The sequence below is a fragment of the Maylandia zebra genome, linkage group LG4, assembly GCF_041146795.1.
Source record: "Maylandia zebra isolate NMK-2024a linkage group LG4, Mzebra_GT3a, whole genome shotgun sequence".
Lineage (NCBI taxonomy): Eukaryota > Metazoa > Chordata > Actinopteri > Cichliformes > Cichlidae > Maylandia > Maylandia zebra.
The window spans coordinates 17,467,883-17,485,880 of record NC_135170.1 but is presented as its reverse complement, the minus strand read 5'-3'; the positions used below and the strand labels follow the sequence as shown (position 1 = coordinate 17,485,880).

The 17,998-nt window shown below is 39.8% G+C and overlaps 1 long non-coding RNA gene and 1 gene segment (V, D, J or C); both read right to left on the bottom strand.

The window, feature by feature from the left end:
* Positions 1-7,993: 7,993 nt before the first annotated feature.
* LOC106676311 (Ig heavy chain V region XIG14-like) lies at positions 7,994-8,429 on the bottom strand. The segment is given in 2 exon segments: positions 7,994-8,301; positions 8,387-8,429. Coding segments are annotated over 2 exon segments (351 nt in total).
* LOC101480962 (uncharacterized) lies at positions 8,430-13,210 on the bottom strand. Its single transcript, XR_013098314.1, has 7 exons — positions 13,091-13,210; positions 12,682-12,989; positions 12,284-12,553; positions 11,014-12,188; positions 9,671-9,840; positions 9,441-9,597; positions 8,430-8,562 (listed from the first exon to the last, which is right to left on the bottom strand). It is a non-coding gene; the product is annotated as an uncharacterized LOC101480962 (long non-coding RNA).
* Between the last annotated feature and the right edge of the window lie 4,788 nt (positions 13,211-17,998).

Sequence of the window (17,998 nt, the reverse complement as noted above, 5' to 3'; positions counted from 1 at the left end):
GTTTATGTAGCTTTAGAGAAGGGTGTTGTGTTTGGACATTGGGGGACCTGGTGGTAACGTTTGTGAAATGTGTTTTAGCATTTGAGAAAAACTGTAACACATAACATCAGCAGACCTGAACAAAAGCCCCTCACTGCATGCACACATTTGAAACATGAAGCCATCAGAGGAGGAGCTCCAAGACCAATAATGAATTGAAGGGAAGTCTGCTGGACCAGACGGAGTGAGTCCCCTTGTCCTCAAGACCTGTGCCCCCCAGCTGTGTGGAGTCTTTCATAAACTGTTTATGCTGAGTCTGAGTCTGCAGAGGGTCCCGGTGATGTGGAAGACATCATGCCTCGTCCCTGTACCAAAGACGCCACGTCCCAGTGGCCCCCAGGATTACAGGCCCGTGGCATTGACCTCCCACATCATGAAGACCCTGGAAAGGCTCATCCTGGACCAGCTGCGACCCATAGTAAGACCACACCTGGATCCCTTTCAGTTCGCTTATCAGCCTCGTCTCGGAACTGAGGACGCCATCATCTACCTGCTCAATCGTGTCTACACCCATCTGGACCAGCCGGCGAGCACTGTGAGGGTCATGTTTTTTGACTTTTCCAGTGCTTTCAACACCATCAGGCCGACCCTCCTGGGTGATAAGTTAGCAGCGATGCAGGTGGATGCTTCTCTGGTGTCCTGGATTGTTGATTACCTGACAGGAAGACCACAATATGTACGTCTCCCACAGTGTGTGTCTGACAAGGTGATCAGCAACACAGGGGCACCACAGGGGACTGTCCTCTCCCCCTTCCTCTTCACCCTCTACACCACAGACTTCAGCCACTGCACAGAGACATGCCATCTTCAGAAGTTTTCTGATGACTCTGCGGTGGTTGGATGCATCAGCAGGGATGATGAGACAGAGTACCGGGCTGTGGTCGACTCCTTTGTTACGTGGTGTGAGCAGAATCATCTGCAGCTCAACGTGGCAAAGACCAAGGAACTGATCGTGGACTTCAGGAAGACCAGGAAACACTTGACCCCTGTTTCAATCCAGGGGGTCAGTGTTGACATTGTGGAGGACTATAAATACCTTGGAGTACACATTGACAATAAACTGGACTGGGCTAAAAACACCACAGCACTTTACAGGAAGGGCCAGAGTCGTCTCTATTTTTTGAGGCGACTGAGGTCCTTCAACATCTGCCAGAAAATGCTGAGGATTTTCTATGAGTCTGTTGTGGCCAGTGCGATCCTCTATGCTGTTGCATGCTGGGGGAGCAGGCTGAGGGTCGCAGATGCCAACAGACTTAATAAACTAATCCGTAAGGCCAGCAATGTTGTGGGGATGGAGCTGGACTCCCTCAAGGTGGTGTCGGAGAGGCGGATGCTGTCCAAGATAAAGACAATGTTGGATAACACCTCCCACCCACTCCATGACATGTTGGTCAGTCACAGGAGCTCGTTCAGTGAGAGACTGAGATTACCGAAAAGCACCACTGAACGACACAGGAAATCATTCCTGCCTGTGGCCATCTCCCTGTACAACGCATCCACTTAACACACTGTTTGCTGCTACAGCTACACATGTTTCTTTTCCAACTATTTATTTATGAGTGACTTATGTATGTATGTATGTATGTATATGTATATATTGTACTATTCTTAGTTCGTGTATTGTCTGTCTTGTCTTAATGTTGGTTTAAAATGGAGCACTGTAACAAAAAATAATTTCCCCCAGGGATCAATAAAGTATTCTGATTCTGATTCTGATTCTATTTACTCAAAACAAAAAAATTTGGAAATTCCTTATTGTGTTGCTATTCTTGATCGAGGTAGTCGTAGCAACAAATTATGCTCACAGCAGTTACAGTTTTTTCTGAATGCTTAAACCCTAACTGTGATTCCTGTAGCACAATCTCTAAAACTATTCAGACTTATAGCAAAACCACTCACTGAGTTTGCAAAACTAAAAGCACAAAAACTGCTTTGCACTCAGTTTGCAATTTTGTAACACACACTTTGCAAAACTGTAGGCACAATTCACTGCACAACACTCAATTACCAAATTTCCAACACACTCCTAGCAAAAGTATACACATGTATGGCTATCATTAACACTAATTTGCCAACTGTCTGGCACACTTTCACATGTGAAAACTTTTTTAGATAATTAGTTCACTTTGCAATCAGCCTAAGCACTATAATACAGGTAAGCTGTGTGTGCGGAGTACAATGGTGGGAGCAGAAAGAGTGAGAAGTAGAGGAGGCCGAGGAAGAGGACGTGGAGGTGAAGAAGTAGGATGAAGAGGACGACAAGGACAAGGAGGAGCAAGAGGAAGACGAGGAGGGGGGAGAGGAAGGGTAGGAAGAGTAAGAAATAGAATTGCTGATGACATCAGAGCTACAATAGTGGACCATGTAATCAACCGTGGAATGACCCTGAGGGTAGCTGGCCAACGGGTCCAGCCTAAACTGAGCCGCTACACTGTAGCAAGCATCATAAGGACATCTTGAAATGAGAATCGGTTAGTACAGTCACTTCGCACAAAGATTTGTAGCACTGCCATATGCCAATGAGAAACACACCAATACCATTGATGTAAAAATACTGAAATTGTTACTTTACAGAATTGCTAGATGACCAGATGCTGGGGGCAGAGGAAGCATGTTCACTGCAGACCAAGTAACCCATATAGTCATTATGGCGGTTGCAAATAATCCTATACTTGGAAATAAACACTTGTGTTTGTTTTGATGTGTTTGAATAAACACCAGTACTTGAAGTTTGGATCCCTCTATGCTTATGGATCTATGACAGAAGTATGAGCTCAAACTGACATAGCCTACCTTGTGCACAGAGAAAGCAAAAGCCAGATGTGTTTTGTATTCATACCATCAGTGTGCAGTTGGCGCATTGTGTGCTTAGTAGATGATGGCTTGTGTGTACTGTTTGATACGGAAACACCATTTTTACGAAGGTGTGAAGAGTTACAGTTTTTCTCAAATGCTAAAACACATTTCACAAACGTTACCACCAGGTCCCCCAATGTCCAAACACAACACCCTTCTCTAAAGCTACATAAACACAACCACACCTTCCCACTGCAAAACTCAAACTCCCACACCAAGAGAGCAGCTCGAAGCTGTCAAAACTGTAAACACTATACACAGCATTACACACTACAGCAAAACAATTGAAAACACAATGCTCAATTTGTGAGAAGGTTCTTTGTTTCATAACTGCCAATGCATATTTTAGAAACTATACAGTAACGGATCGTCGTAGATCTCTGCAGAGGATTAGGCATTTAGATTTGTGAGTTTCATATGAGTAGTATAAATCTATAGAAAATCCTGCATGTACGTACACTACTGTAACACAACTCAATGCAAAAACAGAATCTATTGCACACAACAGTAATCTTGAAAACATGAACAGGGTGTGAAGTTTTTTTATTTACGTTATTCACACCACACACACACCACAATCACTGTGCGGCATCATGTCGCTGAGCTGTTGCTCGCATCTCGTCCGTAATGATGGTGCGAGGTTGTCTTGCTCTCCCTCCTGGACCTTCTCCTCTCCCATGTTGGCCTTCTCCTCTTCCTCGTTGGTCGCTCCTCTTCCTCCTCTCATTTGAACTCCTCTTCCTCATTGGCCTGCTCCTCTTCTTCCAGGGCCAGCTCTTCTCCCTCCTCTGCATCAAATTCCTCTTCCCCTGACTCTGCCTTCATCCATTGTGTTTGTTTGGAACCTTCAGCATACTGTACACCTCAAATCAACAAGCATCATTTAATCTCACTATATTTAAATTTCTCATTGAAATTATTTTAATTCTGTGACATTTTATCATCATTATCATTATTATTATAAGATGTGCTTACAGACTCACCTTGGAGAATTTATCAACAAACTGACTTCCAGAGAATAATAATCTTGAATTCATTCATGATCTGAGGGCTCCTCCTCTGGTAGTTTGATGCTACAACTGAGGGGGTTTGTTAAGCTGATGGGCTGTGTCTCTCTGGCGCTATGGTAATACACACCAGTGACTTCAGTCTGCAAATCTGGTTAATTTTCAAGTCACTTTCTTGTTTGAAATTATTCTTCAGTGGATCTTTGTAGTATGAATCTGCAGTCTGCAGAATATCCAGTCCTGTCCCTGCAGGGTTTTTTTTTTATTTTATCCAAGCTGTGTGGTAGCTCAGCAAATAAGAGACCTGACAGGTGATGGTCAGACGCTGACCTGGCTGCAGAGTCACAGAGGCTGGCTGTGTCAACTGTTCACACTGTAGTTAATTGTACATAAAGTAACAGTGCGTAGCATCCATGATGTCAGTGGTTCTTTTCAGTGAGACTCACAGGATCCAGCAGCAGAGCTACAGAGAACATGTTGGTGCTGAAAGTGATCTTCTGGAAGCTTCTCTTGTTCTGGTTCAACAAAATTCACCATGTCAAGTTCTTATATGTGTCTGTGAGGAAGCTTATTTTTAATACAGATTACAAGGGACAGGATGAAATAGAAATATGGATTAACCTGCAAGCAACAAGTGGAGTTTGGATGTTTTGTGCTGCTATAAACTGCATGAAGATTTGTATCAGGATATCACAGTGAGGGAGTGGGAATTTGATTAGGGATGTGACATTGAATTATTTTTTGTCATTGTCATAAATTATTGTGACTTAATTATGGACATTTTCGTGTTTTGTCATGACTGACCTATTGAGTTATTAACACTTACCAGTGTTGAGGCTCTGAGGGATTTTTCATTCAGCTATACTGATGGTTTGTATTACTGTGACTCTCTGGCACAGTAATACACGTCCTGGTTGAAGTGTCTAAGATGATAGTCAACTTGTCCTTGTGCAGTATAATTTGTATTATCAATCCAGTTCTGTCCCTGCAGGATCCCTAATATAATAAAACAATACAATAAAACCATGTATTTTTATCATACTGTCATTGCCTCAGTGAGACTCTTTGGATCCAACAGCGCCATCAGAGCTACAGAGAACTTGTACTGAGGGTGATAACCCAAAACTTCTCATTTTCTCCTGCACCAGGCTGATATTAATCTTTATATCAGTGTGTGAGGAGCTTTGCTTTCTGTACAGAAGGACAATGACCAATTATAAGAGAGAATGAATGGCCTTGTGGTTCTACTGTAGTATTGGTTTGGGCATAATTAAAAGACAATTATTTAAAACAGAAATTTAGATTTTAATATGTCTTTGTCTTTGTTTGTTTTTAATTGATAAAAAATTAAATTAAGACAAGACATCATAAAAGCATTTCCCATTGAGGCAGTGTTATTACATCTTTCGATAACTTAACTGTAATTTCTGTAACTTTAAGGGGAAAAACAGCTGGCAACAAATTGTTCCATCTTTTGATGGGCTGACTTTTTGTAGAGCATTTCTTCCTCTTGTGTCACTGTGACTCTCGAGTACAATAATAAACAGCTGAATCTTCAATCGTCAAGCTGTTCATCTGCAGATACACCTGCTTTCTGCTGTTGTCTCTGGAGATGGTAAAGCGGCCTCTGAATGACTGAGAGTACCAGCTGCTGCTGCCACTGCTGATCCAAGCAATCCACTCCAGTCCTTTTCCAGCAGCCTGTCTGATCCAAGCATTACTATAATCACCACTGAACCCTGAGTATGTACAGGTCAGTCTGTGGGAGTCTCCAGGCCTTTTAATCACTGATTCAGACTCAGTCAGAGTTTGACCCTCAGAACCTACAGAAATGTTAATGGCTTATTATTCCAAAAAGTTTACTTCATAACAATTAATTTGAACAAAAAATGTAAAAACGTCCTTACCAGTCAAGAAAAAAAACGAAATCAGTAAAATAGCAAAATAAACTTTTCTGATCATTGTTAAGGTCAAATGTCTTTGTCTAGTCTGCAGTGTCTCTGGTAGATTGAGTACCAAGATATATAAATCTACTGAAGGTATCAGTTTTACATAGACTCCTCCTACAAAGTAAACTCAGCCGTATATAAAGAACTTAGTAAATATTTTTAGCTACTAACAGATGAATAGAATGATATGTTATAATAGCTTTATATAAAAAGTAGAGCGTGCTGCCCAGACTGCTAGTTTGAGTAAATGACCTGAAATGTTTGTTGCACTAGCTGCCCTGTTCAGCATGTAGTACATAATTTATTTTGGGGTTTTTTCTGCTATGATCTTCAGCCGGTCCCTGTCATTCCTTTTTTCTACTAGGATAAGTAGAATGATGAGGAGCAAGCCACTGGACATAATGGGTTTCTGGGCACAACAGTGCTGTCGTCACATTGTATCTGAAGTGCCCTTAAGATTTCTTTTAAAAAGCCAGAGGACCCAACCTAATTTCCAGGCAGCCAGAAACACAGGGTCATTAACTTTTGCATCTTTTCTGATGATTGAAACAGAGAAAACATGCAAACTGCAAAGCCTGAAGATTAATATCAGGATATCAATGGGAGGACAAATATATGGGAAGTGACAGATATAATTTTACTGTATATTTTATAGTTTTTTTAAATAAAATTAAAAACATGTTTTTATTTGTAAAACTTTGACTAAACTTTGGTGAGGGGAGGATGTTAGTAAAGCTGACATCCATCATGAACAACCCACATCACCCACTGCATGAGTATGTGAGTGGGCTGAGCAGCTCCTTTAGTCAGAGACTGAAACACCCTCGCTGCAGGAAGGAGCGCTTTCTCAGATCATTCATCCCAACAGCAGTTAGACTCTATAACTCCTCAATCACAATGTCATAAGTCACTGGACACTGTGAATATCCACGGTCACCACTTCATGCATAATGGACCTTCTATGTGTATGGACATGTGCAGGTATATATGTATGTATATGTATACATATGTATATTTAGTGTATACATGTGTGTGTGTACATGTCTATAAATAGGAATAGTAGTGGTACAATAGCTATATCAAGCTATATAGTTTATGTCTTCCATATTTCCAACTATATCCATAATCACATACTGTGTATGCTACCATTGTATGTAGTGTATTATCTTACTTTTTTTCATTGATTGTACGTATTTGTATTTTTGTATTTCCATCTGATATCTGTACCTGAGCTGAGGTGACGCAAAAATTTCCCCGTTGTGGGATAAATAAAGTCTTATTTTATCTTATCTTATCTTAAACAATAAACAGTAGGCTTCTCACATGTACCCCTGTGATGACTTAGATAATGTGCATATTTCATGAATATTGCTTTGTCCTCAGTTCGCTCTATTTTCTCTCTTTCTATCCTTTGTGCTGCTTTTGTGTGGAGGCGGGACATATCTCAGGTTATCCGTGCACACACCTGTCCCTCATGTACTTCTCTGCAGCCACTACTTGATGTAACGTCAGATCATCAGTCTTTGCTGGATCATTGCATTGCATCGGTTAGCAAAACTTGGCTCCTAGACCTTTGTCCTCCTCAAAAGTTCTGCTAAGGAGAGGAGAGCTATTTGGTGTTTTTATGAGAGAATCTGTATCAGTGTGGATTTGTGGAAAAGTCAGCCCTGTCCTACTGGGACCTTCATTAGGGCCAAGCTTTAGTTTGTATTTTAATTCACTTTAAATAAATTCAGTGAACTTTAGCATGAGTCCTGCCTGCTTAGTGATCATTACATATTTGTATTATTTTAGTTTTGCAAATAATGAAAACCAACAAATTCTAACCTTCATTACAGGTGGTTTTACACAAAGGTTTAGCTGGAAAAACTTCTCATATAAATGAGTATCAAAATATATTATTGTCACTTAATTACAGAAAAAAATGTCAAATTGAGCAAGTTACTAAAAGGTTGAAAATGTAAAACTTTATTCATAACTATAACTTCAAAAAATATATATTATCATGGCAATCTCCAGTGCTAAACAGAGACATGCAGCAGATAACAGTGTTCTGTAGTCTGGGGGCTCCTGTACTGGTGGAGGATGTTACACATGTTGAAGCTCTGAGGGGTTTGTGTTCAGCTCCACTGATGTTTTGTATTACTGTGACCCTCTGGCACAGTAATACACAGCAGTTTCTCCAGGCTGCATATTCTGTCCATTTAGAGTCACTGTCTTGCTTGAAGTGTCTAAGTTGATGGTGAACTTGTTCTTTAGTGAATCTTTGTAATGTGTGTTGTGTCCATAATGTGCACCTCCAATCCACTCCAGTCCTTTCCCTGCAGGCTGTCTGATCCAAGCTGTCCTCCAGCTGCTTAGAGAATAAGAGACCTGACAGGTGATGGTCAGATGCTGACCTGGCTGCACAGTCACAAACTCTGGCTGTGTCAGCTGTTCACACTTCACACCTGTGGAGAAAACATGTTTTATTTAACAGTAACAGTCAGTATGCTGTGATCATTCTGTCAGTGATTTTTTATCAGTGAGACTCACAGGATCCAGCAGCCAGCAGGAGCAGCAGAGCCACAGAGAACATTTTGGTACTCAAGATAATCTGATGGGAACCTTTCTTCTTCTGTTTTAACGGGTGGCATGATTTCAAGTCTTTATAGTCGACTGTCAGGAGGTTTGCTTTGCATATAGATGCATGCTGACAGATTATAAGAGATCTGAAGAGATATAAAGAATTGTAAAAAAAAAAAGTGGTTTTGTCAAATCAGTTCAGACATTCTTTAATTGATTTCTTGTATTCAAAAAATAAACAGAAAATAAACATAAACAGGAAATAAAAGATAAAACTGACATTTCAAATCTTATTCTAAATTCACAAAGATATACAGTTAGACCTGTGCCAAAAAAGTTCCCTTTTTTTCAGTAAATGTTGTTTTCAGTATTCAGTGAGTTGCACATTTGAAGAGGCAAGCTGTGGCAACTTTTCACATTTAAATGTTTTTGAAAAAACATTGAATATCACTGTAATAACAGTAACACTTAATGTGCTGTGATCTTGCTGTTAGTGTCTCGACTTCAGTGAGAGTCACAGGATCCAGCAGCAGCAGAGCTACAGACAACAGGTTGGTACTCAAGGTGATAGCATGGGAGCTTCTGTTGTTATTAAAAATATTTTTATTTAAAACTTTTAATAAACGTCTGATAGGTGGCAATCTTTTTTTTTTAATCCATGTCCATTATTTTCAATATTTGCTTTTTTTCTAAATAATGTTTCTTATTACCATTATCATCTCTTTTATTAAAGAAATTTCTTACAATTATCTCATCAGCCGGTGTCCCTGTTTTTGAGGAACAACAGCTTCCTTTGGGATCTTCTAAAAGTAGATGGCAGGATGTTTTTGTAAAGCCTCTTCAGCTGCTTTAACCACTGTGTTTCTCTTTAGCACAGTAATAAATAGCAGAATCCTCTGGCCTCAAATTGGAATCAAACCAAATCAAATACACCATGCTGTTGCTATCATCTCTGCTGATTTCTACACGTCCTCTCAAGCTGCTTGCATAACTATTTCTGCTGGAAGTTGAAAAAGATGCTCACAATCAATTCCAGTGGTTTTCCTGCAGGTTCTCTGTCCCAGATCAGATAAGACCAGATAACACAGCAATGAAAACTGAAGCCTGATCCTCTACAGGAGAAACTGAGAGTCTCCCCAGGCCTTTTCTCTGACTGGAAGGAATGGACTCCATACTCTGACCTGTAACATTTGATGAGATGATAACAGAGAGGAACGAGTGAGACAGATAAAATGTTAAGTATCATTAACTCACCATCAATCAGTGTGTCCTGGTACATGGTGAAATAGTGAGCAGCACAGGAACTCAGGGGGAAGCAAAAAAGCAATCGATGAGGTACAGCACAAATGCTACGGCAAGGACGAGCCAGGACGTCAGGTCATTCATATGTGTTCATTCATAGTTATGATGCCTTCAGTGAGAATCTACAATGTGAATAGTCATGAAAATAAAGAAAAAGCATTAAATGAGAAGGTGTGTCCTGGTAGTGTATTAAATACTGATATTTCCGATGTTAATAAATGTGTTTTTGTTAACGTGAAAATATGGGATAGTCTGAATGCACAACAGATCACTTCAGAGGTTGCCAATAGTAAGCTTTAGTGTGTTTAGTGCTCTCCCTGCCAGTTGTGAATTCCTCTAAACCCCCAAAGTACACAAATGCAATTCATTCAAAGACAGGGAGTGTACAGATTTACAAGGACACTACATATGTTTGCAAAGAAGAAGAGTTACAACAACAGTCTTTGTGCTTTCAAATGACTGCACCTCTTCATAACACCACTGGCATACCAACACATTTATCGGCATCTTAAAATCACTACATGAGTAGTTTTTTTTTTACTTAGAGGTGGAAACTATATTGCTGCTTCTGCACATGGAGCTTTGTCTCACTCTTGTGGAAAATCTGAGAATTACAATATCTTGGAGCACGAAGCAATTTTCTGAAGGATAAACATGGTGTTTATTATTATTATTATTATTATTATTATTATTATTGTTGTTATTATTATAGTAAAAATGCCCAGTATAATTTAAAAATTGGACTGGAATCTTACTTGTAAACAATCAAATGACAGGCACTTATCTTAATCAATGTAACTATTATACCATATAAGGTGGTGATGATAAAAAAAAAAAAACAATGAGGGTGAAGCATATCTTCCCTTTGGTTTCACCTGCACAAGTGCCAAGGTAGGTCTCCCCTGCAGAATTGGTTTTCCCTGTGTCGGGAGCAGAGATGGGCAGTAACGCGTTACTTGTAACTTGTACTTGTAACTTGTACTTGTAAAAAAGTAATCAGATTACAGTAACGTGTTACTTGTAATGCGTTACTGTAATCTGATTACTTTTTTCAAGTAACGAGTAAAGTAAGGGATTACTATTCAAAAACGGTAATTAGATTACCGTTACTTTCCCGTAGGAACGCTGCGTTACTGCGTTACTAAAGCCGTGATTTTTTGCGAGAATGTCTCACGACAGTGACGTAAGCGAGTGCGCCGTTAGTGACAACAGCTGTATGCAGATCAACAATGGATAATATATGGAGTGTGGGAGAGAGTATGAGCGTGCAGCGTTTAAAGCGTGGAAGTACTGACCTTACTTTAAGTTTGATTCCATAAAAAGTGACAAAAACATTAGCATCCACGTGCGTGGGAAGAAAACTTCTTTTTACAGCGAAAAAAACCCCTAAACTTCCAAGCAAGCACCAAGTGCACTACGACATAATGGGAAACTCACAGAGAAACTCGCGGATTCTTCAACTGACCGCGGCACACCTGCACCAGGGTAACCCTCCGCCTACCCTACTCCTGCTTTACAGGTGAAAATAGAGCAACAGGACCGCTGAGTCTTTGACTTTATTTATTTTCTGCTGTGTTTTACTTGCATCTATTTGAAAGAGTGAGTGTAAACACAAAAAATATTTTATTTTATGTGCTGGAATGTGTAGAAAATAGGTTTCAATGTTAAACTAATTTATTCAAGTCAGAGAATGTTGCATATAATTAAATTTTTGCTTGATGCATAAAGTTAAAAGATTAAAACTGATAAAATAAGTTTAAAAAAAAAGAGACTTTTCCATTTGATTACATTTTGTATGATGGATTATGTAGAAAAAGTAGAATTGGGCTGAAAGATCTATCGCTTTATCACCTCTTCAGGTTGTAAATCGTGTTTTTAAAAAGTAACTAAGTAACTAAGTAATTAATTACTTTTGAAAATAAGTAAAAAGTAAGATTACTTTTTGGGGGAAGTAATCAGTAATTAGTTACTGATTACTTTTTTCAAGTAACTTGACCAACACTGGTCGGGAGCGCGCGCTGGGCTGTGCAAATCGTGGACAAACAGTATCCCACATTCTTGATTTTTAGTACTTTGGACCAGAAGAAGCTGCACTAAAGTGAGACAAATCAGGGCATCAATTAATCTATTTAACAGAAACTATTAAAGTATAAATCAACAAAGTTAAATCAGCTGCCTAAAAGGGAAGCAAGAGTAGCTTGTTACCAAAAATATAGCTGGTAGAGTTTGACTATAAACTTATTGACTTTGCAGGTAAAGTTTCTGTCTTTCTTCCAGTACGTCTGAGGGACTGTGAATTGACTGCTGATTAAAAGGAGGCCAGCGCCTTCAGCCTTCAGGAAAATCTTTTTTTTTTCTTTTTTTTTTAACTTTAATCACCATTGACTTGTAAGGTGATGTAGAGGTCACATGAGGACAGTTTTTCCCTTCAGCAGATCTGGGCAAGATCCTGATTTCTATGGAGTTTGAACTGGAGGATAATTTAAAAAAAAAAGCAAAAATATTAATTAGGTCCTCTTTGGTCATAAGATGCCTGAATTTCCTGTGATCTTAATATCATTTTACCTGCAATATTTATAGTCTTCTCAGCAGATGTGACACACGTTTACTCTCCTCTGCATGTTAAATGCTTTACTTTCTTCCACCAACTCAAATTTTTTTTTAACTTATAATAAGAGTTGTGTTTTACTCTTATTAGCTGTTTGTGGCGCTCCATTAATCAGCCAGGAGATCATGGCATCAAAATGAGTGTGGACCCAACATGTTCCTTGCACATTAGAGTCTGACGCTAAAGTCTTAAACTTGGGAATCTCCACATGAATGACAGGTGAATTTCTGTGGAATTAAAGAAAAACATGCTAATTAATAAACTTTATCTTAAGACTGTTTTTAATTTGCTTTACATATTCCTGCAAATGTGCATGTTGAATATGGGCTTTGAGACAGTAGCTGTACATACTCACTGTGACAAATGCTTATTGTCTTCTTATATTCAGTATAATTGTGATTAGCTTTGCAGGTAAAAGTTGATCCTTGTCCCCACACTGAGAGTTTGCTGCTCAGGCTGAAGGTTTTCTGCTCTGTCCCTTCACTTTTTAGCTTCGTTCTGCTTGGCTTCTTGTTTTGACTCAGTGGTGATTTGTCCCAAAACCACTCCAAACCCAGTTTGTCTGGAAAAAAGCCATTTAGCAGATGAGCCTTACTGGTGAGATTCCAAATTCCCAGTCCGAGACTGGGTACAATGTGATGTTTGGCGACACAATCCATGGCACTGAAATAAAGAAGAGATTAGTTTGATTTACATAACTCATTATAAATATCATGTGTGAACACAACAAGGAAAAACATTAATCTTATCTAAGTTATACATACCTTCAGATTCTGGTAAATGCAGAACTCTTCAATTTCAGTTGTCATTAAGTTATGTTAGAGTTGTACTTTTACATTGTTTAGTGTTGTTCAGCAAGGCGAAAATATGGCAGGAAGTCTGTTGCACAGTTGTTATGCATGATAAGACAGAGTGATCAGGGCAAGCAGCAAGCGGAAGCATTGAGTAACAACCAGGTCTCAAAAAAGTACCAAAACACAGAAGTGAAAGAATGCAAAGAGCAACGGAGAATCACAAACAGCAGGTGTGAGGTGTGGTTATGCCAGTAAGAGAAACAAAGTGCACATTTAAATTTCTCATATCAGTTTGCATGTGTACCACATCCATATTTTCTTATCAATTTGCCAAAGATTTTAGTTCTCAAATCTTGTAATAATAGATTAAAATGCAACCAGTCGTAAAAGCTAACATTTTGCATTTTTGGTATCACATAAGCTGCTGATCCCAGTGCTGTGGATGTGGGTTGCCCTGTATTTATCTAATAATAAGAACTTTTAATGCTTTTTTTTTTGTCTACTATATTTTAAGCATCTGTGTAAAGCATATGAATTATTCACTGTTGCTCTTTTCTTAGTGTTATTCTAGCAGCCACTGTCAGTATCTGATCTAATATCTGCTCTGATAAATTATTCTGTAAATCTGATGTGAAGTTTTTTACAGAAGAAAGATTGCCAAGTGTGATTAGCGTTTATGCCACATGCAGTTTATTTTTCTGAATCATGTGTGAGTTTTAAACCACGGTCTGAAAGTTTTTTGAGTTACACAGTGGATCGCTGTGGTCCTAACCATTCCTCTGTTTGCACTACCATTAAGACCCAATTTAGCTGCTCTCTCTTCTTGTCTTTGGAAATTTGTCACTCTACAGGTTATAAACGGAGATGATGTAACAAAAATACATCCCTCAGTAGATAACTCACGCAACAACAGTCTACAATGTTGAATGTTTTTAAATATGTCATTTTTACACTGACTAAAAATTGGGACAAATAATTTATTGTGTATTATTTTGTACAAAAATTCAGAAAATGAGAAAAACTAAAATATACAACTGATTATCAGATACATGTAGACAGGATAAAGACTACTGGATTTTGTACAGCTGTTTAAGGAACTTAAACAGCTTAGGGTGGAGTGCCCACTCTGATTCAGGAATGAGTTCCTGCCCCAAGTGGAGGAGTTTAAGTATCTCAGGGTCTTGTTCATGAGTGATGGGAGAAGGGAGCCGGAGATCGACAGACAGATTGGTGCAGCGGCCGCAGTGAAGCGGATGCTGCACCAGTCTGTTGTGGTGAAGAGAGAGCTGAGTATAAAAGTGTCATGGTCCGACAGATCTGCCTGAGAAGTTTTGCTTTGTGTTCTTTTTTTTCCTCCTCTCCCTCTCTCTCTCCCTCTCTCCCCCTGTTGCCTGGGCGGAGTTCATTGTGGGCTCCCACCTTTGGCCTACATACCTGGGAGATGATCAACACCTGCGTCTCATTAACTGGCCTCTACTAAAGGGAAGAAGTGACACTGCTCTTCGCTGGATCGTTGCTTGACCTGTGTCAGTGAAATCCTGGCTTAGACACTACAGTCTAGTTCCCGCGTTTCAGCTTCTTGTGCTAACGTTTTGTTTCCCTGTGTACAGACCTCTGGACCTGCCCTTGTTCCCTACGGAGTTTCTGGTCCGAGAGAGGAGTAAATGACTGGTGAGATGCCAAGAGAGACTGAAGAGGAGTGAGAGTGTTCCCCTGCTTTTCCCCGTGGATTCCCTGGAAGCTTGATCCCCGCACGCTTGTACATAGCACTGAGTCACTGTTACACATTTCACCTGGTGTTTGTAAATAAAAACCCTCTGTTCTTCCTTTAACCCTTTGACTGCCTCACCAAGAAAAATACAATGAAAAAATTATTTGTTCATATTTTCTATTCCTTTAGGTCAATAATGATCACAATCAAAAAAAAATTTATACACACCTTATAGTTTTTTAAATATTACCCTCTACCAAACGGTTGAGATGTCTCTCTATGGTACAACTACATAAAGTTCTACAGACATAACTGGTAGAAAAAAGTAAAGGTTATACTCATTTTGCAAAACAATAACTACCAAATTTTGTGTTTGACCCACTTTGTTGTGGTAGTAAAACATCAAACATTGTTGGATTCCATTTCAACAGTGGGCGTTATAATAACAAACCACAAAATGTATAAAACACAAAAATATTGTAAATTTGATCAAAAACTTGATCTGCAATTACCGAAAATTCATAAACATACAAATTCACTTTTGACCTGTTGTTAACATAAACTTTTCACTGTAGTGTTGGAACAGCACTAACATTTTTTATTTTATTTTCCAGAAAATTCTGGTGGTATATTATATACCATTGCCATTTTGCACTGAAAAATTTGAGAACACACTGAAACAGTTCTGGCTCTTTTCTTTTGCCGTTCATGCAACTTCACCAATAACCCTTGATGATTAGATCTTCTGGTGGTACACTGCAAAGCATTCCTGACTGGCATTCAAGCACAAGAAAACATTGCATTTTTGGCATTTCCATCTTGAGACGCCCTTTGGACAGTAATTGCATCGGCCTCGCTTGTCACAGTGAAGTGGCCAATGCCCAAAGCAGTCATATCGCACATCTGGCTGTGGATGTGAGGGTCTTGGGGTGTATCGTTTCTTTGGTGGTGGTGGAGAGCTGAATGATGGTCGGCCAACTTTGGATGCTGGCTTGTTGACTTGTTTCAAGCTATGCACAACTGCCAGGCGGAACCTTTTGAGTGTGATTGGTTTCTGGTTTAGTTGTCCACATTCCCTCTTGTAGACCAGCCAGGAATTTGCAATGGACAGATCAAGCATGTAACCAAAGAGTGGCAGGTACCATCTTGTAGACTTGGCTGGGGTCTTGGAAGATGGGTCTAATGTATCCTCTGCTTCATCCAAGGGAACTGTTTTTAGGATAGGTTTCCCTTTTTTGCTCATTTTACGCGAAAGTTTATTAGATCTACTTGTTGAAGGAGCATCTTCATCCAGGGAAACATCAAAGCAGCTTTCATCACTATCATCTGCAAAATTGGGTTGAAAATCTGGATCCTCTATTGGGTCATCATCACTCAGTTCACCATCGGAGTCCTGAGAATTTTCAGGTACAAGGGCCAGGTAGGTGCGTTGTCTTGCTCCATAAAAGGATTTGCAATCCATCTAATAAACATTAAAAAAAAAAAAAATTGTAGAAATATAGTTGGTTTGATTTCCATGTGTCATTTAAAACTGTACTTTAAAAAATAATCACAGAAAGTGAGTAAATCTTTAAACATTAGAACATTTTGTAACATACAGTATTTGTCATGGAAAAATTTAAACATGTCATATTTACATGTATAGATCATTAAATTATTTATATTCAATAGTAAATAGTCAATTTCATATGTTAAAACAACAGTTCTAAACATTAGCTAAGTTTTGCTACTCTTACCATCAATTGACAAATCAACCGTTTGGTTGAGCATGTTTTTAAAAAAATATTATGGATTTATTACAGCTATTTTCTGGTATCAAATGACATAATCATGTTCAGTAAAGACTCTGACATGTTTATACTGCAGAAAAATGTACTTACCTTTAAAATTTTTAGCCAAAACAGTCCATGTGTCCAGAGTGATTTTTTGCTTTCTGATTTCCTGGTTGGAGGGTGGCAGATGAGGCCTGCCATATCCTGACACAGTGCCATCTAGTGTTTTTTTTTAGGATAACATAACTCAACCAAGTGGTAGAGATGGCTCAATAAGGTTGAGTTAAGCCAAGTACTCCAGTTCATTATATATAGTCTCTCAAAATATGCTAAACCAAATGGTTGAGCAGGCAGTCAAAGGGTTAAGCAAGGAGTCCTGCGTTTGAGTCCCCCCTGTGACCGTAACAGAACGATCCAGTCAGTATGGACTCAGCGGACTCGGAATTCGTGCCACAGCCAGATCAGCCTGCTGTTTCGCCTGAAGTCATACTGGTACGGCACGAGCAAATGTTGCAGCATATCAACCAACAGCTGGCAGCTCTCACTCCGGCACTGGCCCAGCGCACAACGTTGCTAAGTACATCCCACAATCTCCTCTTTCGCAAATCTTTCGCAACCAGCACCACCAGCGCTTCCTGAACGACCATTCCCAACCCCCGAGCCTTTTTCTGGTGGATTGGAAAACTGTACAGGCTTTTTAACTCAACTCTCTCTGCCCGCCAGTAGAGAGGGGAGTACGGGTGGGCGAACTTTCTTGTAGAGATTCTCCCTCACACCTTTTAATCCCCACAAAAATCACTGTGTTCGACTTCTCACGCGCTCCGTGCCTTAATTGACTCCGGAGCAGAGCAAACATTTTATTGATGCAGCTTTAGCCCGCCGATTAAACATTCCAACTGAGCTCCTTCCTCACAGACTTAAAGTTACGGCACTCAATGGGCAACGCCTCCCTGACATCACCCATATCACTGAGCCTATTTCTTTAACACCCTCCGGCAATCATTCCAAGACCCTGTGCTTGTTTGTGTTTAAAGCTCCGCTCACGCCATTGGTATTAGGATTTCCTTGGTTGCAACAACACAATCCCACACTAGATTGGAAGACAGCTAAGGTTTCGGGGTGGGGGGAGGGGTGTCACATGACCTGCTTAAAGGCCACTATATCGCCTATCAGTTCTTCAGATCCAGGCTCTGCCCCTGATTCTCCTGATCTCTCCTCCATCCCTCCCATCTATCATGATCTCCTGGAGGTGTTTAGTAAAGACTGTGCATCTTTGTTGCCCCCTCACAGACCTTATGACTGTGGTATTGACCTCCTCCCTGGCACTCCCCTTCCTACGAGCCGTTTATACAGTATTTCTCAACCTGAACGTGAGGCACTGGAAAGATACATCTT